The sequence below is a fragment of the Pongo pygmaeus genome, chromosome 1, assembly GCF_028885625.2.
Source record: "Pongo pygmaeus isolate AG05252 chromosome 1, NHGRI_mPonPyg2-v2.0_pri, whole genome shotgun sequence".
Lineage (NCBI taxonomy): Eukaryota > Metazoa > Chordata > Mammalia > Primates > Hominidae > Pongo > Pongo pygmaeus.
In genome coordinates this window covers 70,203,683-70,229,086 of record NC_072373.2, presented here as the reverse complement: position 1 = coordinate 70,229,086, position 25,404 = coordinate 70,203,683, and the positions used below count along the sequence as shown (strand labels likewise).

At 38.3% G+C, this 25,404-nt stretch overlaps 1 protein-coding gene across 8 annotated transcripts in view; it reads left to right on the top strand.

Annotated features, from left to right (window-relative positions):
• TDRD5 (tudor domain containing 5) overlaps positions 1-25,162 on the top strand; it is a 96,419-nt gene extending 71,257 nt beyond the window's left edge. For 7 of the 8 annotated variants that reach the window (XM_054456461.1, XM_054456295.1, XM_054456198.1 and 4 more), the window contains 2 exons: positions 3,134-3,344; positions 24,583-25,162. In XM_054456461.1, the coding sequence (XP_054312436.1) occupies positions 3,134-3,344; positions 24,583-24,830 (459 nt within the window). In that variant the 3' untranslated portion in view covers positions 24,831-25,162. The remainder of the gene's footprint in view (positions 1-3,133; positions 3,345-24,582) is intronic. The other variant, XM_054456593.1, reaches the window with a different exon arrangement.
• The last annotated feature ends 242 nt before the right edge of the window (positions 25,163-25,404 follow it).

The window sequence follows — 25,404 nt, the reverse complement described above, 5'->3', positions numbered from 1 at the left end:
CTTTGAAAATTATGAAAGTACTACATATGCAGGATTTTAAAATTCAAGTAGTTCTGAAAGTTACGGAAATAAGATATCCTTGCCTCTTCTAATCCAACTCCCATCATAAGCAGTTTCTTGTGTATCCTTCCTAGAAACTAAACACATACATGAGAACATGATACATATACCATTCAGCACCTTTCCATTTCAGTACTTACAAACCTACCTCATTGCTTTAAACTCCTGCAGAGTATGGATATGCCACACTGACTTAAATAGTTCTGATGAATATCTATTTTTAAGATTTCATGTGACTGTAAACAATACTACAGTGATTATCCTTCAAGTCACCATCTATTCCCATGTTGCTAAATTAGGTTGGCATGTTTTAACCTTACAGTACCTGATTGCTCAGCAATATTTGAAAGTAACCTTGCGTTCCTTCTTGAAACATAATCTTCCTTTGGGTTTTGTGATGCCATGATCTTTTTTCCTCCTACCTCCCGACGTAATTTGTAGGCTTGCTCCCTGTGGTGCCTCCCAGAGTTCTGCCCTATGCCGTTTTCTTACTCCTTGCCATGTTTTCATTTATCTTAGTATGTAACTAGATAAGCATATGGCAACCCTATGTTTAACATTTTGAGGAACTACCAGGATATTTTCCAGAGCAGCGGTGCCATTTTACATTCCTACCAACAATTTAAGAATACTCCAGTTTGTCCATTTCAACACTTGCTGTTCTTGCCAACAATTGTAATCATGTCTTTTTTATTATAGTCATTCTAGTGGATGTGAAGTGATTTGGGGCATTTGTTCATGTTTCATAAATCATGAACATGTTAGTTGAGACTAACCTGTAGTTCCATCATGATGTATTTCCAAACAACTATGAGGGAATCAGTCATTTATAACTACAGAAGAATAAATCTGGTAGAGCAGTGCTTTTCAAACTATAATGTGCATACAGGTCACCTGGGAATCTTTTTAAAATGCAGATTCTTATCCAGCATATCTGGGGTAGGGACCAAAGCTCTTCATGTCTAGCAAGCTTCCAACTAATGCTGATGCTGCTGATGAGTGAACACCACTTTTGAGTAGTAAGGCTCTAGGTTACTGTTAGAAGGGGAAGACTTATTTGCAACTAATTGCTTAAATTTGCTACACATACTTGCTTTCAAATGTCATACAAATTTAAAGTGAAATTCAGAGCGAAAGCTATCAGGATGCATTTAAATATGTGTCAACAGTGCATCTTTCTTAAATCATATTTGTCAAGAAAGAAGATATAGCTTTTAAAAAATGTTTCTGTATATTATCTATTAAACAGCTAAACATAGGCAGTAGGGCATAATGTAAAAAGCACTGGTTTGTGAGTGCTATAATCTAGGGCCTAGTCTTTACCAGTGACTAGCAAGTTTAAACAAGTTACCTTTTGTGCCCTGAGCTTGCCCACCTGCAAAGACTGATTTAAACTAGTAATCTCCCCAGCTTAAAAAATTTATGATATTAACAAATATTGATTTACTTATTATTGCAGCTTATTGAAAGAATTCGCTCATTCTCAGCCTCATTTTAAATGAAGATAAACTTAAAAGGTAGCTCAAGTATACATGTGAATTGCATAAACTATGCAAAATTTGAGTCCAGGTCTTTGGTTTCCTGAAATAACATCTTGTATGGCCCAGTATAGCTATCTGGAGTTTTAGAATTTCTTTTTTGCAACCAAGAAAGGTTATACACACAGGCATTTGTATATTATATAATTATATAAGCCACATTCATGCCAGCCATCTTTGAAAGTGAGCCGCTATAGATTTTTGCCACAGAAGGAACATTTGCTGATATTAAATGTGTGATGCATATGAGCCAGAAAAACAAGCCTACATCTGTTTGTACAATTATTGTTTCAGTTTGCTCTAGGCAGATCCCAGACGATAAACCACTTAGTTCAGTTTGTTACAGCTTGGTCTGATGGGGTCCTCTTTACTCATGTTAATGCCAGTTGACATCACCAAAGATCAATGCTATTAAATGACCATAAAGTACACTTACTTCAGCAATGACTATATGGTAGGAAATGGGGTCTGATTCATAATGGTTAAAATTTGGCACTCCCTTCATTTAAGCTCAAGTTCAATCTCAGTTTGGAAGTTCATCTTTTTCTCTCAAACCCTGGCCTTTTTGTCCCTTCTGAGGAGCATGCAGCTCTTGCCTCCTTTCATGGCTAGCTGCGCACACACTGTTTCCCTGACTGAGGACTGAGTGCCCCTTAGGGACAGGGATCCTGTCTGACTGGGAGGTGGTGTGGTAGAGCACAGAGAACATAGACTGGCCTAAGTTCAAATCTGCACCCTGCCATTTACCGATGGACATTGGATAACTTAACCACTCTGTAAAAGCATTATGCTAAGTGAAAGAAGACGTAGTATCACCTACCTAGGACACCTGTTCTGATGTTCAAATGAAGAAACATATGCAGATAACCTAGCACTGTGCCCTACACGGGGTGCTCAGTGAACATCACTTCTCTCATGCCCTGCCCCTCTTTCCCAGCCTGTGTATGGTAGCACTCAGTGCTCTGTTTGCTTATGGGATGTGTTCCGTAAATGTTTCTTGAATTGAATTTATGTTCATTAGGATAGAGAAGGACTTGCGTTTTCTAGAGAGTATCTAGGTTCTTTTGTGTGTGTGTGTGTGTGTGTGTGTGTGTGTGTGTGTGTGACGGAGTCTCGCTCTGTCGCCCAGGCTGGAGTGCGGTGGCGCAACCTCGGCTCACTGCAACCTCCGCCTCCTGGGTTCACGCCATTCTCATGCCTTAGCTTCCCAAGTAGCTGGGACTACAGGTGCCCGCCACCACGCCCAGCTAATTTTTTTTGTATTTTTAGTAGAGATGGGGTTTCACCATGTTGGCCAGGATGGTCTCGATCTCTTGACCTCGTGATCCGCCTGCCTCGGCCTCCCAAAGTGCTAGGATTACAGGTGTGAGCCACTGCACCCGGCCAAGAGTATCTAGGTTCTTGAAAGTTAGTAGTTTTATTTATTAATTATAATATGGAAATATTTGTATTTTGCTTATAAGTAAGGAAATAGGGCTTAATTCTTCTTATATTAACGTTTTTCATGCCTTTGCCCCATTTTTCCCATTCTGCAGCAACTAGACATAAATGGTTCTTCAGATTCTTCCACACTGCCCAAATTGGAAGAATTCTGTACCTCTCTTACCCAGTCAGAGCAGTCAGCAGACGGGAGCCAGTCTGAACCCAACAACAGTCAGACTCAGCCAAAGCAAATTCAGCTTTCCACAGCAGTACCCTGTTCAACAACTGCAGTGGATGATTCTGCAGAAAAGCCCTCTGGTTCTGGTATGTTTGTGTGTACTTGTGCATGCTCACAGTTGACAAACATGATGTTGCTAAAAAAAAACCTTCATTTATCCCTTGCAAAATATACCTTGAAACATTACTGACCTTAGCATTTGTGTTAAGTCCTTGTTTTATGTTTGGGCTCAATTGTTCCTTTAACTTTGCCACTCTTCTTTTTTTCTGCACTTTTGTTTTTTTGCCGGAGGGGTGGGGCGTCCCATTTATATAGAGTAAAATTTGCTGGTTGTCAAGTGTATAGTTCTTTGAGTTTTGACAAATTGATAGTCTTGTCATCACAGCCATAATCATGATAACATTTCCATCAGCCTGAAAAGTTTCCTTGTGCCCCTTTGCAGTCAGTCCCATTGCCTACTTGCCTCTGGCATGTCACTTTCCCTTTTCTAGAATTTCATATAAATGGAATTATATGTAGTTTTTATGTCTGGCTGGCTTCTTTCACTTACAGAAATATTTTAGAGTTTCGTTTATGTTGTGCCAGTATCAAAAAGTTGTTCCTATTTATTTGCTGAACAGTATTCAGTTACATGGATATACCACAATTTACCTGTTTACCAGTTAATGGATACCTATGTTGTTTCCAGAATTTGACCATTATGAATAAAGCTGCTATGAACATTTGCACACAGCTCTTTGTGTAGACGTATGTTTTTATTTCTATTAAAAATATACATAAGAGGCTGGGCACAATGGCTCATGCCTGTAATCCCAGCACTTTGGGAGGCTGAGGCGGGTGGATCACGAGGTCAGGAGTTCAAGACCAGCCTGGCCAAGATGATGAAACCCCATCTCTACTAAAAATACAAAAATTAGCCAGACACGGTGTCAGGAGCCTGTAATCCCAGTTACTTGGGGGAGGCTGAGGCAGGAGAATTGCTTGAACCCAGGCGGCAGAGGTTGCAGTGAGCCGAGATCGTGCCACTACACTCCAGCCTGGGTGACAGAGTGAGACTCTGTCTCAAAAAAAAAAAAAATTGTATATGTACACACACATAGGAGTAGATTTGCTAGGTCATACAGTAACTGCATGTTTAACTTTTTAGAAACTGCCAAAATGTTTTCTAAAGTGATTGCACCAATTTGCAGTCCCACCAGCAAGGAATAAAAGTTCCAAGCACTTCACATCCTTGCCAGTAGATGTCATTGTCGATCTTTTTAAATTTTGCCAGTCTGTTGGGTATGTAGTGGTATATTATTATAGTTTTAATTTGCATTTTCCTGTTTACCACGATGTTCACTATCTTTTTTGTGTGCTTATTTGCCATTCATATATCTTCTTTAGCTAAGTGCCTGTTCAAGTATTTATTTACTTTTTAAATTGGGTTATCTTCTTACCTACTTGTAGAAGTTCTTTATTCTGTATACACATTCTTTGTCAGGTATAAATATTCCTCCAGTCTGTGGCTTGCCTTTTAGTGTCTTTGGAAGAGCAAAAGTTTTCAAGTCCAGTTTATTGATTTTTTTCTCTTTACAATTTGAGCTTTGTATATCTTGTTTAGAAATCTTTAACTCAAATAACTAAGATTTTCTCCATTTTCTTATAAAATTTTTATAGTTTTAAGTCTGAGATCCAATTCAAGTTAATATTTGTATAGGGTATGATGTGAGGATCAATGTTTATTTTGTTTGCATCTGAATGTCCATTTGTTCCAGCACCATTTGTTGAAAAGACTATCTCCAGTAAATTGCCTTGACACCTTTGCCAAAAATCAATAGTTGTGAGGATCTGTTTCTAAAATTTCCATTTTGTCCTCTTGGTCTATATGTCTGTTTTTATACTACTGTCTCAATTACCATGGCTTTATAATAAGTCTTGAAATCACATAATGTTAGTCCTCCAACTTTCTTTTTCTCAAGTTGTTTTGCTATTATAGGTCCTTTGATTTTCACATAAATTTTAGAATTAGCTTGTCAGTGTCTACACAAAGCCTGCTAAGATTTTGATCTGATTTTTTAAATTTAAGTTTGTAGATCTATTTGAGGAGAATTCTCATCTTAACAATATTAAGTCTATCCACATACTACATTTTTTGTTTTGCAACAAAGTTTTCATTAGAATGTAAGTTGTTCAGTTATACTGTATTTCTTATGTATAATTTTCATAAAATATTTTGTAAAAACCTAGGACAAATTATATGATTTTTAAAATTTAAAATTTTTTTTTATTTCAATAGGTTTTTGGGGAACAGGTGGTGTTTGGTTACTTGAAAGTTGTTTAGTGATGATTTCTGAGATTTCGGTACACTCATCACCTGAGTGCTATACACTGTACCCAATGTGTAGTTTTTATCCCTCGAAACCCCCTACCCTTTCTCTTGAGTCCCCAAAGTCCAATGTATCATTTTTATGCCTTTGCGTCCTCATAGCTTAGCTCCCACCTATGACTGAGAACATACGATATTTGGTTTTCCATTCCTGAATTACTTCACTTAGAATAATAGTCTCGAATTCCATCCAGGTTGCTGCGTACGCCATTATTTCGTTCCTTTTTATGGCTGAGAAATATTCCATGGTGTGTGTGTGTGTGTGTGTATATATATATATATATATATATATATATATATATATATATATCACATTTTCTTTATCCACTCATTGATTGATGGGCATTTGAGCTGGTTCCATGTTTTTACCGTTACAAATTGTGCTGCTATAAATGTGTGTGCAAGTATCTTTTTCGTATAATGACTTCTTTTCCTCTAGGTAGATACCTAGTAGTGGGATTGCTGGATCAAATGGTAGATCTTAGCTCTTTAAGGAATCTCCACACTGTTTTCCATAGTGGTTGTAATAGTTTATATTCTCACCAATAGCATAAAAGCATTCCCTTTCCACCACATGCATGCCAACATCTATTATTTTTTTATTTTTTTGATTATGGGTATTCTTGCAGAAGTGAGGTGGTATCACATTGTGGTTTTAATTTGCATTTCCCTGATAATTAGTGATGTTGAGCATTTTTCCATATGTTTGTTGACCATTTGTATATCTTCTTTTGGGAACTGTCTATTCAAGTCCTTAGCCCACTTTTAATGGGACTGTTTCATTTTTTTCTTGCTGAGTTCTTTGTAGATTTTTGGATATTAGTCCTTTGTTGGATGTATAGATTGTGAAGATTTTCTCCCGTTCTGTGGGTTGTCTTGTTAACTCTGCTGATTATTTCTTTTGCTGTACAGAAGCTTTTTAGTTTAATTAAGTCCCATCTATTTATCTTTGTTTTTGTTGAATTTGCTTCTGGGTTCTTGGTCATGAATTATTTGCCTAAGCCAATGTCTAGAAGGGTTTTTCCAATGTTATACTCTAGAATCTTGAAGGTTTCAGGTCTTAGATTTAAGTCTTTGATCCATCTTGAGTAGATTTTTATATAGGGTGAGAGATGAGGATCTAATTTCATTTTTCTACATGTGGCTTGCCAATTATCCTAGCACCATTTGTTGAATAGGGTGTCCTTTCCCCACTTTATGTTTTTGTTTGCTTTGTCAAAAATCAGTTGGCTGTAAGTATTTGGCTTTGTTTTTGGGTTCCCTATTCTGTTCCATTGGTCTATGTGCCTATCTTTATGCCGGTACCATGCTGTTTTGGTAACTATGGCCTTATAGTATAGTTTGAAGTCAGGTAATGTGATGCCTCCAGATTTGTTCTTTTTGCTTAGTCTTGTTTTGGCTATGTGGGCTCTTTTTTGGTTCCATATGAATTTTAAGATTGTTTTCTCTAGTTCTGTGATGAATTATGGTAGTATTTTGATGGGAATTGATCTGAATTTATGGATTGCTTTTGGCAGTATGATCATTTTCACAACATTGATTCTACCCATCCACAAGCATGAGATGTGTTTCCATTTGTTTGTGTCATCTATGATTTCTTTCAGCAGTGTTTTGTTTTTCTCTGTATAGAAGTCTTTCACATCTTGGTTAGCTATATTCCTAAGTATTCTATTTTTTATTGCAGCTATTGTGAAAGGGGTTGAGTTTGTGAACTCAGAAAATCTGAGACAGGTCTCAGTTAATTTAGAAAATTTATTTTGCCAAGGTTGAGGATGTGCCTGTGACAGAGCCTCAAGAAGTCCTGATGACACATGCCCAAGGTGGTCAGGGCGCAGCTTGGTTTTATACATTTAGGGAGACACGAGACATCAATCAATATATGTAAGAAGTACATTGGTTCAGTCTGAAAGATGGAACAACTTGAAGCAAAGGCAAGAAGCAGGGAGGGAGCTTCCAGGTCACAGATGGGTGATTCACAAACGGTTACATTCTTTTGAGTTTCTGATTAGCCTTTCCAAAGGAGGTAAATCAGATATGCATCTATCTCAGTGGGCAGAGGAGTGACTTCGAGTAGAATGGGAGGCGGGTTTGCCCTAAGCAGTTTCCAGCTTGAGTTTTCCTTAGTGATTTTGGGGGCCCAAGATATTTTCCTTTCACAAGTTCTTGATTTGATTCTCAGCTTGGTCACTGTTGATGTATAGCAGAGCTACTGATTGTGTACATTAATTTTGTGTCCTGAAACTTTGCTGAATTCATCTACCAGTTCTAGGAGCTTTTTGGATGAGTCTTTAGGGTTTTCTAGGTATACAATCATATCAGCAAACAGTGACAGTTTGACTTCCTCTTTACCGATTTGGGTACCCTTTATTTCTTTCTCTTGTCTGATTGCTCTGGCTAGGACTTCTAGTACCATGTTGAATAGAAGTGGTGAAAGTGGGCATCCTTGTCTGTTCCAGTTCTCAGGGGAATGCTTTCAACTTTTCCCCATTCAGTGTAATGTTGGCTGTGAGTTTGTCATAGATAGATTTTATTACCTTAAGGTATGTCCCTATATGCCGATTTTGCTGAGCGTTTAATCATAAAGGGATGCTGGATTTTGTCAAATGCTTTTTCTGCATCTATTGAGGTGATCAAGTGATTTTTGTTTTTAATTCTATATATGTGGTGTATCACATTTATTGACTTATGTTAAACCATCCCTGCATCCCTGGTATGAAACCCCTCTGACCATGGTGGATTATCTTTTCAATATGTTACTGGATTCAGTTCACTAGTATTTTGTTGAGGATTTTTGCATCTGTGTTCATCAGGGATATTGGTCTGTAGTTTTTTTTGTTATGTCCTTTCCTGGTTTTGGTATTAGGGTGATACTGGCTTCATAGAATGATTTAGGGAGGATTCCCTCTTTCTCTCTCTTTTGGAATATTGTCAATAGGATTGGTACCAATTCTTCTTTAAATGTGTGATAGAATTCAGCTGTGAATCCATCTGGTCCTGGACTTTTTTTGTTGACAGTTTTTTTATTACCATTTCAATCTCACTGCTTGTTATTGGTCTGATCAGAGATTCTGTATCATCATGGTTTAATCTAGGACAGTTGTATATTTCTGGAAATTTATCCATCTCTTCTAGGTTTTCTAGTTTACGTGTGTAAAGGTGTTAAAAGTAGCCTTGAATAATCTTTTGTGTTTCTGTGGTATCAGTTGTAACATCTCCCATTTCATTTCTAATTGAGTTTATCTGGATCCTCTCTCTTCTTTTCTTAGTTAATCTCACTAATGGTCTTTCAATTTTTATCTTTTCAAAGAACCAACTTTTTGTTTCATTTATCTTTTGTATCTCTTTTTGTTTCAATTTCATTTAGTTCTGCTCTGATCCTGGTTATTTCCTTTCTTCTGCTGAGTTTGGGTTTGGATTGTCATTGTTTCTCCAATTCCATGAGGTATAACCTTAGATTGTTTATTTGTGCTCTTCTAGACTTTTTGATATAGGCATTTAATGCTATGAACTTTCCTCTAAGCACCACTTTTGCTGTATTCCAGAGGTTTTGATAGATTGTATCATTCAGTTCAAAGAATTTTTAAATTCCCATCTAGATTTCATTGTTGACCCAATGATCATTCAGGAGCAGGTTATTTAATTTCCATCTATTTGCATGGTTTTGAGTGTTCCTCTTGGAGTTGATATCCAATTTTATTCTACTGTGTTCTGAAAGAGTACTTGATATAACTTCAATTTCCTTAAATTTACTGAGGCTTGTTTTGTGGCCTATCATATGGTCTAAGAGAATGTTCCATGTGTTGATGAATAGAATATATATTCTGCATTTTGTGGGGTAGAATGTTCTATAAATACCTGTTAATTCCATTTGTTGTAGGGTATAGTTTAAGTCCACTGTTTCTTTGTTGACTTTCTGTCTAGTGCTGTCAGTCGAGTATTAAAGTCCCCCACTGCTATTGTGTTGCCGTCGATATCTCATTTCTTAGGTCTAGTAGTAATTGTTTTATAAATTTGGGAGCTCCAGTGTTAGGTACATGTATATTTAGAATTGCTATGTTTTCCTGTTGGACCAGTCCTTTTATCATTATATAATGTCCCTCTTTGTCTTTTTTAACTGCAGCTGCTTTAAAGTTTGTTTTATCTGATATAAGAATAGCTACTCCTGCTAGCTTTTGGTGTTCATTTGCATGGAATATCTTTTTCCACCTCTTTACCTTAAGTTTATGTGAGTCCTTATGTGTTTGGTGAGTCTCTTGAAGGCAGCAGAAACTTGGTTGGTGAATTCTTATCCATTCTGCAGTTCTGTATCTTTTAAGTGGAGCATTGAGGCCACTTACATTCAATGTTAGTATTGAGATGTGAGGTACTATTCTATTCATCATGCTATTTGTTGCCTGAATACCTTGTTTTTTTCATTGTGTTATTGTTACGTAGGTCCTGTGAGATTTATGCTTTAAAGGAGGTTCTATTTTGGTGTATTTTGAGGATGTGTTTCAAGATTTAGTGCTCCTTTAGCAGTTCCTGTGCTGGCTTGGTAGTGGCGAAGTCTCTCAGCATTTGTTTGTTTGGAAAAGACTATATCTTTCCTTCATTTATGAAGCTTAGTTTTGCTGGCTACAAAATTCTTGGCTAATAATTGTTTTGTTTAAGGAGGCTAGAAATAGGACCCCAGTCCCTTCTAGCTTATAGATTTCTGCTGAGAAATCTGCTATTAATCTGATAGATTTTCCTTTATAGGTTACCTGATGCTTTTGCCTCACAGCTCTTAAGAGTCTTTCCTTGGTCTTGACTTTAAATAACCTGATGACTATATGCCTAGGCAGTGATCTTTTTGCGATGAATTTCCCAGGTGTTCTTTGAGCTGCTTGTATTTGGATATCTAGATCTCTAGCAAGACCAGGGAAGTTTTTCTTGATTATTCCCTCAAATATGTTTTCCATACTTTTAGATTTCTCTTCTTCCTCAAGAACACCAGCTATTATTAGGTTTGGATGTTTAACCTAGTCCCAAACTTCTTGGAGGCGTTGTTCATTTTTTTAAATTATTTTTTCTTTGTGTTTGATGGATCAGGTTAATTCAAAAGCCTTGTCTTTGAGCTCTGAAGTTCTTTCTTCTGCTTGTTCGATTCTATTGCTGAGCCTTTCCAGTGCATTTTGCATTTCTCTAAGTGTGTCCTTGATTTCCAGAAGTTGTGATTGTTTTTTATTTATGCTTTCTATTTCACTGAAGAATTTTTCTTTCATGTCCTGTATCATGTTTTTGATTTCTTTAAGCTGGACTTCACCTTTCTCTGGTGCCTCCTTGATTAGCTTAATAATCAACCTTCTGAAATCTTTTTCTGGCAATTCAGAGATTTCATCTTGGTTTGAATCCATTGCTGGTGAGCTGGTGTGATCTTTTAGGGGTGTTAAAGAACCTTATTTTGTCATATTACCAGAATGATTTTTCTGGTTCCTTCTTATTTGAGTAGAGTATATAAGAGGGAGGATCTGGGATTCAAGGGCTGCTGTTCAGATTCTTTTGTCCCACAGGATGCTCCCTTGATGTGGTGTTCTCTTCTTTCCCCTAGGATTGGGGCTTCCTGAGAACTGAACTGTGGTGATTGTTTTTGCTCTTCTGGGTTTAGCCAGTAGGTGGAGCTACTGGGCTCTGGGCTGGTACTGGGGAGAGTCTACAAAGAGTCTTGTGATGTGATCCATCTTCAGGTCTTGCCGCCATAGATACTAGCACCTGCTCTGGTGGAGGTAGCAGGGAAGTGAAGTGGACTCTTTGAGGGTCCTTGGTTGTGTTTTTATTTAGTACACTGGCTTTGTGTTGGTTGACCTCCAGCCAGGAGGTGGTGCTTTCAAAAGTACATCAGTTGTGGCCCTATAGGGAGGATGCAAACTTGCCCTAGGCATACCTGGTTAAGTACTCAGGTTTCTCAGGCAGTGAGCAGGGCCATAGAGCTCCCAAGAGATTATGACCTTTGTCTTTGGCTACCAAGGCAGGTAGAGAAAGATCACCAACCAGGTGGGGGCAGGGACAGGTGTGTCTGAGCTTAGCTCCTCCTTGGGAAGGGCTTGCTGGGGCTGCTATGGGGGTGGGGGTGTGGTTCCCAGTCCAGTGGAGTTACACTCCCAGGGGGATAATGGCTGCCTCTGCTGAGTCATACAGGGTACCAGGGAAGTGGAGGAAAGCCGGCAGTCATGGGCCTCACTCCGCTCCCAGGTAGCCTGCAGTTCTAAAGGCCAGTCTCACTCCCACCGTGGCCCCCTCAACAGCACCGAGTCTATTTCTAGGCAGCTGGTGACCAGGGCTGAGAATTTGCCCCAGACCACGAGCCTCCCCGTTGAGAAAGCAAGCAGACTCACAGTTTTTCAGCATCTCAGGGAAACTTCAGGGGTGATCCAGTTTCTTCAAAGGGTCTGTGGATTCTCTCAGCTTTCCCTATTGCTCCAAGAACTACCACAGGAACAAAAGTTCACGATGTGAGTCTCCACATGCCACTTTGTCCGTCCAGGCAGGAGCTACAGGGTAGTCCTGCCTCCTATCCGCCATCTTAATTGACTATAAACATTTATTCTTCTTTAATTTCTAGCAATGATATTTTGTAGTTTTCAGTGCATAGGTGTTTTTCATCTTTTGTTAAATTTATCCCTAAGTATTTAACATTTTTATACTATTGAATAAATGGCATTTTAAATTCAATTTTTTATGATTACTGGTATATAGAAATATAGTTGGTTTTCATATATTCCGTGACCTTGTTAAACTCATTTGCTCTAATAGCTCTTTTGGGATTTTCTGTATAGACATTTCATATGTGGGGGAAAAAAATCAGTTTACTACTTGTGAAATTGTTTGCCATTTTTCCTTTTCCTTGCACTGGTTAGGACTTCCATTATAGAGTTGAATAGGAGAGGCCAGAGTGACATCCTTGCATTGTTGTTAATCTTATAGGAAGCATTTTATCTTTTACAAATAAAGTATAATGTTAGCAGTAGCCTTTTTGTAGATGCTGTTGGTAGGCTAAGAAAGTTCCAATTTATTCCTAGATTTCTGATAGTTTTTATCATGAATGGGTGTTGAATCTTATCAAAAGCTTATTCTGCGTCTGTTGAGATGATTATGCTGTTGCTTGTTTTAATTGACTGTTTATGGGATGGTGAATTATATCGACTTCCAAATATTAAACCAACCTTACATTCCTGGGATAATGCCCTCGTGGTCATGATATACTATCCATTTTATATAATGTTAGACTCTATTTGTTAAAATATTGTTAAGGATTTTTATGGCCATGTTCATGAGGGATATTTGTCTATAGTTTTCTTTTTTTATAATGTCTTTGTCTGGTTTTGGTATCCAGATAATGTTGCTGTCATAAAATAAGTTGGGAAGTGTTTCCTCCTCTTCTATTAATATTGTCTGGAAGAATTTGTGTGGAATTGATATTATTTCTTCCTTAAATGTTTGGTAGAATTCAATAGTTAGGACCTCTGGACCTAGAGTTTTCTTTGAAGGAAGGTATTTTAAGCTAATGTCTTTAATAGATACAAGGTTATTGATTATCAGTTTCTTCTCAAGTAAACTTTGGTAGTTTTCTCTTTCAAGGAATTTATCCATTTCATCTAAACTGTAAAATTTATTAACATAAATTTTCATATTATCCCCTTATTTTAATATCTGTAGATATTAGTAATTTGTGCCATCTTTTTCCCCCCTGATCTTAGTGTGCCTAGAGGTTTATCAATTTTATTGAGCTTCTCAAATAACCAGATTTTTGATTCCATTGATTTTCCTGTTTATCTGTATTCTATTTTATTGATTTATGTTTTCTTTTCCCTTCCATTTGATTACTTTGGGCTTAATTTTCTCTCTTTCTAGTTTTTCAAATTGAAACCTTAGATCATTCATTTTACAGTTTTTCCTAATATATGTTTAGTGATACAATTTTCCCTCTAAACCCTGCTTTTGCTGCATCCCATGAATTTTGATATGTTGCATTTTCATTTTCATTCATTTCAAAATATGTTATAATTTCCCTTGTGAATTTTCTTCTTGACCTATTGGTTATCTAGAATTATGTTGTTTAATTTCCACATACTTGGAGGTTTTCCAGATGTCTTTCTATTGTTTGTTTCTAATTTAATTTATTGTGATCAAGTAACATAAATTTTAATTCTTTAAAATTTTTGACACTTTTATAGCCTACAGTATGCTCTATTTTTGTAAATGCTTTATCTGTACTTTAGAACAATGTATATAGTCTGATGATAGGTAAAGTATTTCATAATATCAAGTCAAGGTGATGAATAGTGTTGTTTGAATCTTCTATATCCTTACTAGTTTTCTAATTGTTCAATCAATTATTGAGGGATAATTGTTGAACTCTCTAATACAGTTGTTGATTTGTCTTTTTCTTTTTTCAGTTTTAACAGGTTTTGCTTCAAGAACTTTGAAGCTCTGTTAATTACGGTTATTATGCTCTCTGGATGAATCAATCCACTTATCATTATTAATTTACTCTTTATCCTTCATAGTATTCTTTGCTTTGAAATCTATTTAGTTGATATGAATAAAGACGCTCCAAATTTCTTTTTATTTGCATTTGCAGGGCATATTATTGCCATCCTTTCACTTTTAACCTATCTGTATCTTTATACTTAAAATAGGTTTCTTGGCTGGGTGCTGTGGCTCACGCCTGTAATCCCAGCATTTTGAGAGACCAAGGCAGGAGGGTCACTTGACCCCAGGAGTTTGAGATCTGCCTGTGCAACACAGTGAGACCCTGTCTGTACTATGTTAAAGCAACCACTAAAAAAGAACAAAACTACCAAGCCAATAAAGGAGATAAAGATGGAACTTAAAAAACCTCACTTTAAAGGTAGGAAAAGAGAAAAAAGGGCATATGACCAAATGGACAAACAAAAAAAAATAGAAAAATTATGTATTTTAACCCAAGCATATCAATTGTCACCTTAAGTTGTCCAAAGATTCCAATTAAAAGAAGAGATTGTCAAGATTGATAAAAATGCAAAACCACACTACGTGTTTACAAAATTTTATCTATCTATCTGCATTTTTATGTTTTTGAAATGGGGTCTCTGCTGCCCAGACTGGAACACATTGCTGCAATCACCACTCATTGCAGGCTCAACCTCCTGGGTTCAAGTGATCTTCCTGCTTCAGTCTCTCAAAGCAGCTAGGATCACAGGTGCACACCAGCACACCCGGCTAGTTTTTTAAAAAATTTTTGTACAGACAAAATGTTGTATATATCTTTAAATTGTCTCCTTCAAATGATATCACTTTATGTATAACATTAAAACTTTTCCTTTTTCCCATGCCAGCCTTTTAGCTATTGTCATTTTACTTTTTAAATACATTGTAAACCCTGCAATCCAATTCTTGGATTGGATATCAAAAATATCCAGTTCTTGTTATTTTTGCTTTATAGTCAATTATGTTTTAAAGAAATTAAAAATGAGAAATGTCTTTTATGTTTACTCATATATTTTCCATTCCAGTGTTCTTCATTCCAATGTATAAATTGGGGTTCAGCAAACTTTTTCTGTAAAGAGCCAAAAAATAAATCTTTTCAGCTTCGTAGGCCATATGATCTGTGGCATTTATTCAACTCTGCTGTTATAGCATGAAAACAGCCACAGACAATAGGTAAATGAATGCAAGTAGCTGTGTTGGATTTGGTTCACAGGGCCAAAAAAGAATTAATTTTTTTTCTGTCACCCTTCGCCCCGTTTTCTTGTAACTGTAGTTACAGGTTTGGTAGACCATTGGATGTTGTTCTATTGCTCACTGATACATTTCTTACTCTCAGTCTTTACTGTGTCTCATTTGAGTTCGTTTCTACTACTATGTCTCCAAGTGTACCAGTCTTGTTCAGTTTCTAATTCACTGTGTTTTTCTTTTTTTCTTTTTTTTTTTAAGACAGAGTCTCACTCTGTTGCCCAAGCTGGAGTGCAGTGGTGCAATTTCGGCACACTGCAACCTCCGCCTCCCAAGTTCAAGCGATTCTCCCACCTCAGCCTCCTGAGTAGCTGAGATTACAGGCATGTGCCACTACGTCCAGCTAATTTTTTAAATTTTTGGTAGAGACAGGGTTTCACCGTGTTGGCTAGGCTGGTCTCGAACTCCTAACCTCAGGTGATCTGCCTGCCTCTGCCTCCCAAAAGTACTAGGATTACAGGCGTGAGCCATGGCACCTGGCCCAGTGTGTTTTTCTTCTCTAGAGTTTGACTTGGGTCTTTTTTATATCTTCCATTTTTTTCCACATTATAGTCAGGTTTTTCTACCTTCTTGAATAGAGTGCTCTTTAAACAACTGCTTTAATATCCATGTCTTATGATTCTATCATATATATAACTTTTGAATTCTATCTGTGTCATTTCTGAATCTGTTTATATTGATTTTTTTCTCTTGATTACAGGTCATATACATTCTTTGTATCTGGTAATTTTTTATTGAATGCCAGACACTGTGAATTTTACATTGTTGGCTTAATTTCTTTTTTTATTATTACTATACTTAAGTTCTGGGATACATGAGCAGAATGTGCAGGTTTGTTACATAGTTATACACGTGCCATGGTGGTTTACTGCACCCATCAACCTGTCATCTACATTAGGTATTTGTCTTAATGCTATCCCTTCCCTTGCCCCCCACCCCCCGACAGGCCCCAGTGTGTGATGTTCCCCTCTCTGTGCCCATGTTCTTATTGTTTAACTCCCACTTATGAGTGAGAACATGCAGTGTTTGGCTTTCTGTTCCTGTGTTAGCTGAGAATGATGGTTTCCAGCTTCATCCATGTCCCTGCAAAGGACATGAACTCATTCTTTTTTATGGCTGCATAGTATTCCATGGTGTATATGTGTGTTGGCTTAATTTCTTCCCTTTCTCCTTTTCTTCCTGTCTTTTTTTGGGGGGTAGGGAGATGCAGTTTAATTTCCCAATTTTTTTTTTCTTTCAGTGTTCCTTTTAGGTTTATTAGGCTGGTCTGGAAAAGCCTGTGGTCTAGGTCTGGTTTGGCTCTGCTATTTAGGCAATACCTAATACCTTCTGAGATTATTGATGGACTTGATGTTGCATGTGTTAGGATCTTTCCATTATGGCTGGTGAGAACACAAAGTGTTTTGTCCCAGCGTAAGATCTAATGATTATTCTGCCTGCTGCTTTCTGGTAGTTTTTCCCTGGCCTTGGTAGTTTGCTGACACACACAGGAGTCAGATGACTACTCATTTCAAGACTCAAGGAGACCTCTCAGCAGATTCTCAGTTTCTCTCTCTCTCTCTGCAGCTACCTCCTCTCTGGTACTTTATATCCACAAATTTTAGATGACTGGCCTTTCTGAGTTCTGAACTCTGTTTTCTCAACTCAGTAAGACTACCTGGTTCAGTCTGGATTCCTCCTTCTCATACTACAGCCTGAAAATTCTTTTCAGACAGTGAGCTAAAGCACTTACAGTTTGCCTTCTCTCAGGGGTCACTGTCCTGGGATGCTTGTTCAATGTCTGAAAGCTGTTGTTTCATACATTTTGTCCAGTTTTCCAGTTGTGTAAAGCAAGAGAGTAAATATTCTTGTCGAAAAACACCATGACTGAAAGCAGAAATTTTGCTACTCTTAAATCTTTGGTCATGTGTTCCTGCTTTTCATACCTTTTGATATCCGAGCTCACCTAAGACTTCCTGTAAAATCACATTATTTAATTAAAAATTATTCTTTTTCCTCTCTAATAGACACTATAGTCTTATGATCAGAATTTCACTTTTTAGAATACGCTGTCAAATCCTCCTCGAACATAACTCATCACAAAAGTGTAGAACACATACCACATGTTACTCTGCTAGATGCTAAAAATGCAAAGATGAATAAAATAACGGATTATGCCTCCTTTTTCTCTGAATTTTTTGAAATCTATGTTTTTAAGATCTAGAACAGTGCTATTCAAAATGTGGTCTACCTACTGGTGCCAATTTGAAGGGTTTGCAGCAGTGGACTACACTGTAAGGAGTTTGTTCCAGAGTATTCAAGCAGCTACGTTGCTGAACACATTGCTTAGCTCACCTGAATTTTTTTTTTAAGCAGGACTTTCTTGAAGGAAGCAATGTGTTGGTTTAGATGCCAGAAAAAGGGCCTTCTTTCATTGTAGGCAGGTAATAAGCCGTTTATAGACCAGCTACGAGTACACATCTCAGAGTGCTTAGCATCCCCTTCCTTGGCTATTAGGAAATTTCAAGCATCGCAGTTCCAGCCATTTTACTTAAATGCTTATTTCTTCTTAATTAAAACTAATTACTTTGGCTTTTATTTCATTTTTTTTATTATACTTTAAGTTTTAGGGTACATGTGCACAGCGTGCAGGTTTGTTACATATGTATACATGTGCCATGTTGTTGTGCTACACCTATTAACTTGTCATTTACATTAGGTATATCTCCTAATGCTATCCCTCCCCCCTCCCCCCACCCCACAACAGGCCCTGGTGTATGATGTTCCCCATCCTATGTCCAAATGTTCTCATTGTTCAATTCCCACCTATGAGTGAGAACATGTGGTGTTTGGTTTTCTATCCTTGCGATAGTTTGCTCAGAATGATGGTTTCCAGCTTCATCTATGTCCCTACAAAGGACATGAACTCGTCCTTTTTTATGGCTGCATAGTATTCCATGGTGTATATGTGCCACATTTTCTTAATCCAGTCTATCATTGATGGACACTTAGGTTGGTTCCAAGTCTTCGCTATTGTGAATAGTGCTGCAACAAACATACATGTGCATGTGTCTTTATAGCAGCATGATTTATAATCCTTTGGGTATATACCTAGTGATGGGATGACTGGGTCAAATGGTATTTCTAGTTATAGATCCTTGAGGAATTGCCACACTGTCTTCCACAATGGTTGAACTAGTTTATCCTCCCACCAACAGTGTAAAAGCATTCCTATTTCTCTACATCCTCTCCAGCACCTGTTGTTTCCTGACTTTTGAATGATTGCCATTCTAACTGGTATGAGATATTATCTCATTGTGGTTTTGATTTGCATTTCTCTGATGGCCAGTGATGGTGAGCATTTTTTCATGTGTCTGTTGGCTGCATAGATGTCTTCTTTTGAGAACTGTCTATTCATATGCTTCGCCCACTTTTTGATGGGGTTGATTTTTTCTTGTAAATTTGTTTAAGTTCTTTGTAGACTCTGGATATTGCCCCTTTGTCAGATGGGTAGATTGCAAAAATTTTCTCCCATTCTGTAGGTTGCCTGTTCACTCTAATGGTAGTTTCTTTTGCCGTGCAGAAGCTCTTTAGTTTAGTTAGATCCCATTTGTCAATTTTGGCTTTTGTTGCCACTGCTTTTGGTGTTTTAGACATGAAGTCCTTGCCCATGCCTATGTCCTGAATGGTATTGCCTAGGTTTTCTTCTAGGGTTTTTATACTTTTAGGTCTAACATTTAAGTCTTTAATCCATCTTGAATTAGTTTTTGTATAAGGTGTAAGGAAGGGATCCAGTTTCAGCTTTCTACATATGGCTAGCCAGTTTTCCCAGCACCATTTATTAAATAGGGAATCCTTTCCCCATTTCTTGTTTGTGTCAGGTTTGTCAAAGATCAGATGGTTATAGATGTGAGGTATTATTTCTGAGGCCTCTTATTCTGTTCCATTGGTCTATATCTCTGTTTTGGTACCAGTACCACGCTGTTTTGGTTATTGTAGCCTTGGTATAGTTTGAAGTCAGGTAGCGTGAAGCCTCCAGCTTTGTTCTTTTGGCTTAGGATTGTCTTGGCAATGCGGGCTCTGTTTTGGTTCCATATGAACTTTAAAGTAGTTTTTTCCAATTCTGTGAAGAAGGTCATTGGTAGCTTGATGGGGATGGCATTGAATCTATAAATTACCTTGGGCAGTATGGCTATTTTCACGATATTGATTCTTCCTATCCATGAGCATGGATTGTTCTTCCATTTGTTTGTATCCTCTTTTATTTTGTTCAGCAGTGGTTTGTAGTTCTCCTTGAAGAGGTCCTTCACATCCCTCGTAAGTTGGATTCCTAGGTATTTTATTCTCTTTGAAGCAATTGTGAATGGGAGTTCACTCATGATTTGGCTCTCTGTCTGTTATTGGTGTATAGTAATGCTTGTGATTTTTCCACATTGATTTTATATCCTGAGACTTTGCTGAATTTGCTTATCAACTTAAGGAGATTTTGGGCTAAGATGATGGGGTTTTCTAAATATACAATCTTGTCATCTGCAAACAGGGACAATTTGACTTCCTCTTTTCCTAACTGAATGCCCTTTCTTTCTTTCTCCTTCCTGATTGCCCTGGCCAGAACTTCCAATACTATGTTGAATAGGAGTGGTGAGAGAGGGCATCCCTGTCTTGTACCAGTTTTCAAAGAGAATGCTTCCAGTTTTTGCCCATTCAGTATGATATTGGCTGTGGGTTTATCATAAATAGCTCTTATTATTTTGAGATACATCACATCAATACCTAATTTATTGAGTGTTTTTAGCATGAAGGGCTGTTGAATTTTGTCAAAGGCCTTTTCTGCATTTATTGAGATAATCACTTGGTTTTTGTCTTTGGTTCTGTTTATATGATGAATTACGTTTATTGATTTGCATATGTTGAACCAGCCTTGCATCCCAGGGATGAAGCCAACTTGATCATGGTGGATAAGCTTTTTGATGTGCTGCTGGATTTGGTTTGCCAGTATTTTATTGAAGATTTTTGCATCCATGTTCATCAGGGATATTGGTCTAAAATTCTCTTTTTTTGTTGTGTCTCTGCCAGGCTTTGGTATCAGGATGATGCTGGCCTCATAAAATGAGTTAGGGAGGATTCCCTCTTTTTCTATTGATTGAAATCGTTTCAGAAGGAATGGTACCAGCTTCTCTTTGTACCTCTGGTAGAATTTGGCTGTGAATCTGACTGGTCCTGGACTTTTTTTGGTTGGTAGGCTATTATTGCCTCAGTTTCAGAGCCTGTTATTGGTCTATACAAGGATTCAACTTCTTCCTGGTTTAGTCTTGGGAGGGTGTATGTGTCCAGGAATTTATCCATTTCTTCTAGATTTTCTAGTTTATTTGCACAGAGGTATTTATAGTATTCTCTGATGGTAGTTTGTATTTCTGTGGGATCAGTGGTGATAGCCCCTTTATCATTTTTTATTGCATCTATTTGATTCTTCTCTCTTTTGTTCTTTATTAGTCTTGCTAGCGTTCTATCTGCTTTGTTAGTCTTTTCAAAAAACCAGCTCCTGGATTCATTGATTTTTTGAAGGGTTTTTTGTGTCTCTATTTCCTTCAGTTCTGCTTTGATCTTAGTTATTTCTTGTCTCCTGCTAGCTTTTGAATGTGTTTGCTCTTGCTTCTCTAGTTCTTTTAACTGTGATGTTAGGGTGTCAATTTTAGATCTTTCCTGGTTTCTCTTGTGGGCATTTAGTGCTATAAATTTCCCTCTACACACTGCTTTAAATGTGTCCCAGAGATTCTGGTATGTTGTGTCTTTGTTCTCGTTGGTTTCAAAGAACATCTTTATTTCTGCCTTCATTTTGTTATGTACCCAGTAGTCATTCAGGAGCAGGTTGTTCAGTTTCCATGTAGTTGAGCAGTTTTGAGTGAGTTTCTTAATCCTGAGTTCTAATTTGATTGCACTGTGGTCTGAGGCACAGTCTGTTATAATTTCTGTTCTTTTGCCTTTGCTGAGGAGTGCTTTACTTCCAACTATGTGATCAATTTTGGAATAAGTGTGATGTGGTGCTGAGAAGAACATATATTCTGTTGATTTGCAGTGGAGAGTTCTGTAGATGTCTGTTAGGTCTGCTTGGTGTAGAGCTGAGTTCAATTCCTGGATATACTTGTTAACTTTCTGTCTCATTGATCTGTCTAATGTTGACAGTGGGGTGTTAAAGTCTGCCATTATTATTGTGTGGGGGTCTAAGTCTCTTTGTAGGTCTCTAAGGACTTGCTTTATGAATCTAGGTGCTCCTGTATTGGGTGCGTATATATTTAGGATAGTTAGCTCTTCTTGTTGAATTGATCCCTTTACCATTATGTAATGGCCTTCTTTGTCTCTTCTGATCTTTGTTGGCTTAAAGTCTGTTTTATCAGAGACTAGGGTTGCAACCCCTGCTTTTTTTGTTTTCCATTTGCTTGGTAGATCTTCCTCCATCCCTTTATTTTGAGCCTATGTGTGTCTCTGCACATGAGATGGGTCTCCTGAATACAGCACACTGATGAGTCTTGATTCTTTATCCAATTTGCTAGTCTGTGTCTTTTAATTGGAGCATTTAGCCCATTTACATTTAAGGTTAATATTGTTATGTGTGAATTTGATCCTGTCATTATGATGTTAGCTGGTTATTTTGCCCGTTAGTTGATGCAGTTTCTTCCTAGCGTCGATGGTCTTTACAATTTCGCATGTTTTTGCAGTGGCTGGTACCAGTTGTTCCTTTCCATGTTTACTGCTTCCTTCAGGAGCTCTTGTAAAGCAGGCCTGGTGGTGACAAAATCTCTCAACATTTGCTTGTCTGTAAAGGATTTTATTTCTCCTTCACTTATGCAGCTTAGTTTGGCTGGGTATGAAATTCTGGGTTGAAAATTCTTTTCTTTAAGAATGTTGAATATTATCCCCCACTCTCTTCTGGCTTGTAAAGTTTGTGCAGAGAGATACACTGTTATTCTGATGGGCTTCCCTTTGTGGGTAACCTGACCTTTCTCTCTGGCTGCCCTTAACATTTTTTCCTTCATTTCAACTTTGGTGAATCTTGACAGTTATGTTTCTTGGAGTTGCTCTTCTCAAGGAGTATCTTTGTTGTGTTCTCTGTATTTCCTGAATTTGAATGTTGGCCTGCCTTGCTAGATTGGGGAAGTTCTCCTGGATAATATCCTGCAGAGTGTTTTCCAACTTGATTCCATTCTCCCCATCACTTTCTGGTACACCAATCAGACGTAGATTTGGTCTTTTCACATAGTCCCATATTTCTTGGAAGCTTTGTTCGTTTCTTTTTACTCTTTTTTCTCTAAACTTCCCTTCTCACTTCATTTCATTCATTTGATCTTCAGTCACTGATACCCTTTCTTCCAGTTGATCGAATCAGCTACTGAAGCTTGTGCATGCATCACGCAGTTCTCATACCGTGGTTTTCAGCTCCATCAAGTCATTTAAGGTCTTCTCTATGCTGTTTATTCTAGTTAGCCATTCATCTAATCTTTTTTCAAGGTTTTTAGCTTCTTTGCGATGGGTTTGAACATCCTCCTTTAGCTCAGAGAAGTTTGTTATTACTGATCGTCTGAAGCCTTCTTCTCTCAACTCGTCAAAGTCATTCTCCATCCAGCTTTGTTCCGTTGCTGGTGAGGAGCTGCGTTCCTTTGGAGAAGAGGCGCTCTGATTTTTAGAATTTTCAGCTTTTCTGCTCTGGTTTCTCCCCATCTTTGTGGTTTTATCTACCTTTGGTCTTTGATGATGGTGATGTACAGATGGGGTTTTGGTGTCGATGTCCTTTCTGTTTGTTAGCTTTCCTTCTAACAGTCAGGACCCCCAGCTGCAGGTCTGTTGGAGTTTGCTGGAGGTCCACTCCAGACCCTGTTTGCCTGGGTATCACCAGCGGAGACTGCAGAACAGCAAATATTGCAGAACGGCAAATGTTGCTGCCTGATCCTTCCTCTGGAAGCTTCATCTCAGAGGGGCACCCGGCTGTATGAGGTGTCAGTTGGCCCCTACTGGGAGGTGACTCCCAATTAGGCTACTCAGGGGTCAGGGACCCACTTGTGGAGGCAGTCTGTCCGTTCTCAGATTTCAAACTCCACACTGGGAGAACCACTACTCTCTTCAAAGCTGTCAGCCAGGGACATTTAAGTCTGCAGAAGTTTCTGCTGCCTTTTGTTCAGCTATGCCCTGCTCCCAGAGGTGGAGTCTACAGAGGCAGGCAGGCCTCCTTGAGCTGCGGTGGGTTCCACCCAATTCGAGCTTCCTGGCTACTTTGTTTACCTACTCAAGCCTCAGCAATGGCAGGCGCCCCTCCCCAGCCTCGCTGCCACCTTGCAGTTCAATCTCAGACTGCTGTGCTAGCAGTGAGTGAGGCTCCGTGGGCGTGGGACCCTCTGAGCGAGGCATGGGATATAAACCTCCTGGTGTGCCATTTGCTAAGACTGTTGGAAAAGCGCAGTATTAGCGTAGGAGTGACTTGATTTTCCAGGTGCCATCTATCACAGCTTCCCTTGGTTAGGAAAGGGAATTCCCCGGCCCCTTGCGCTTCCCCGGTGAGGCGATGCCTCGCCCTGCTTCGGCTCATGCTCTGTGGGCTGCCCCCACTGTCCTGCACCCCCTGTCCAACAAACCCCAGTGAGATGAACCCAGTACCTCAGTTGCAAATGCAGAAATCACCCATCTTCTGCGTCGCTCACACTGGGAGCTGTAGACTGGAGCTGCTCCTATTCGGCCATCTTAGAACCTCTCGGCATTTATTTTATGGCTGATAACTGGTTTGGGGGACTTCTTAGCAACCACAGTCTAGGATGGTTTTATTTTTACCCTGGTACAGACTTGGAATTGGAACAACTCTGGCAATAAAGAGAATGCCTGTGGGACACCATTTAGCTTAGTGCTGGAAGGAAATAGAAGCACTTATGGGCTCTTCTCTGGGATTTCCGTTATATCCAATTTATTTTTATGACATTTCTAGAAATAAAGCATCCCTTCGTTGTTCATAAGTATATTTTCCCTCTCTCACTTACCTTCATCCTGACAAGATTTATTTTATCTCAATTCATGATTCCCCATTTCCTTTCCATTTGTTGACTGGTTTCTAAGTCTCATCTTCTCTGATTAGCCATTGGTAATTGTCGCTACCTAACAGAAAATGATTGTAACACATATTAGTATAGAACTAGAATGGGGGAGAGAAGGCAGTGAGTATGAGTACCCCTTGAAAAGATGTTTGTGTACTCTTTCTTTTTCAGTGGAAAGCTCACCAGAGATCCTAAAGAATGAAGATTTTTCTAGCAGCCGTGCTATTACATTGTACAAAGACAAGAGTCAAGAATCCATGGACCAGCTGTCTTTGATTTTGTCTTATGAGTGCCAGATTTCTCAGAAGCTCTACATTCCTCGAAGTACAGCCACTGCTGCCTTAGGTGCTGCCGCACGGTTAGCTACATCCAGGAGCCTCCTACACTGGTACCCCAGTGTGAAAAGGATGGAAGCATGAAGGAGGGAGGGAGGAGGGAGAAAAACAGAATCCAGCCACTTAGGCCTTGATGAACTCCCAGGCCAAAATGAGGAGGTATCGAAGCAAAATAGTATCTTGATCCTTGATACTTTTGTCTTTCTGTGACTATATGTTAGCTTTATTATGGTAACAGTCTACTTTGATGTGTAAGTATTGATATTTACTGTTAATCTTGATTTTTCTTGATTTTGTTTTATTCTGTGTCATTTTGTTCACCTTTGTTTTTAATGTAGTTTAAAGGAATTTGTTTTTTTGTGTTTCTCTTTTTCTTGTACATTATCATGACTGATAAATGAAAATTGAAAAACTAATGTTTGTGATCCATATTTGGCAAGACAAAATAGTCTCACATCCTATCTCCAGAAAAAAAGGATGTCTGACTCTTAGGGCTGCTTTCTAACTTGAAGTCTTCTATATCATAGAACATCATTATGTCTTTGAAATATTGGGATCAATAAGACAATCTACACCCTGAAGCTTTGGTCATACGAATACTTTTACATTTCAAAAAAATTAAGCTGTTTGCAGTAAAGGCAATTTCTGAAATGTAGCT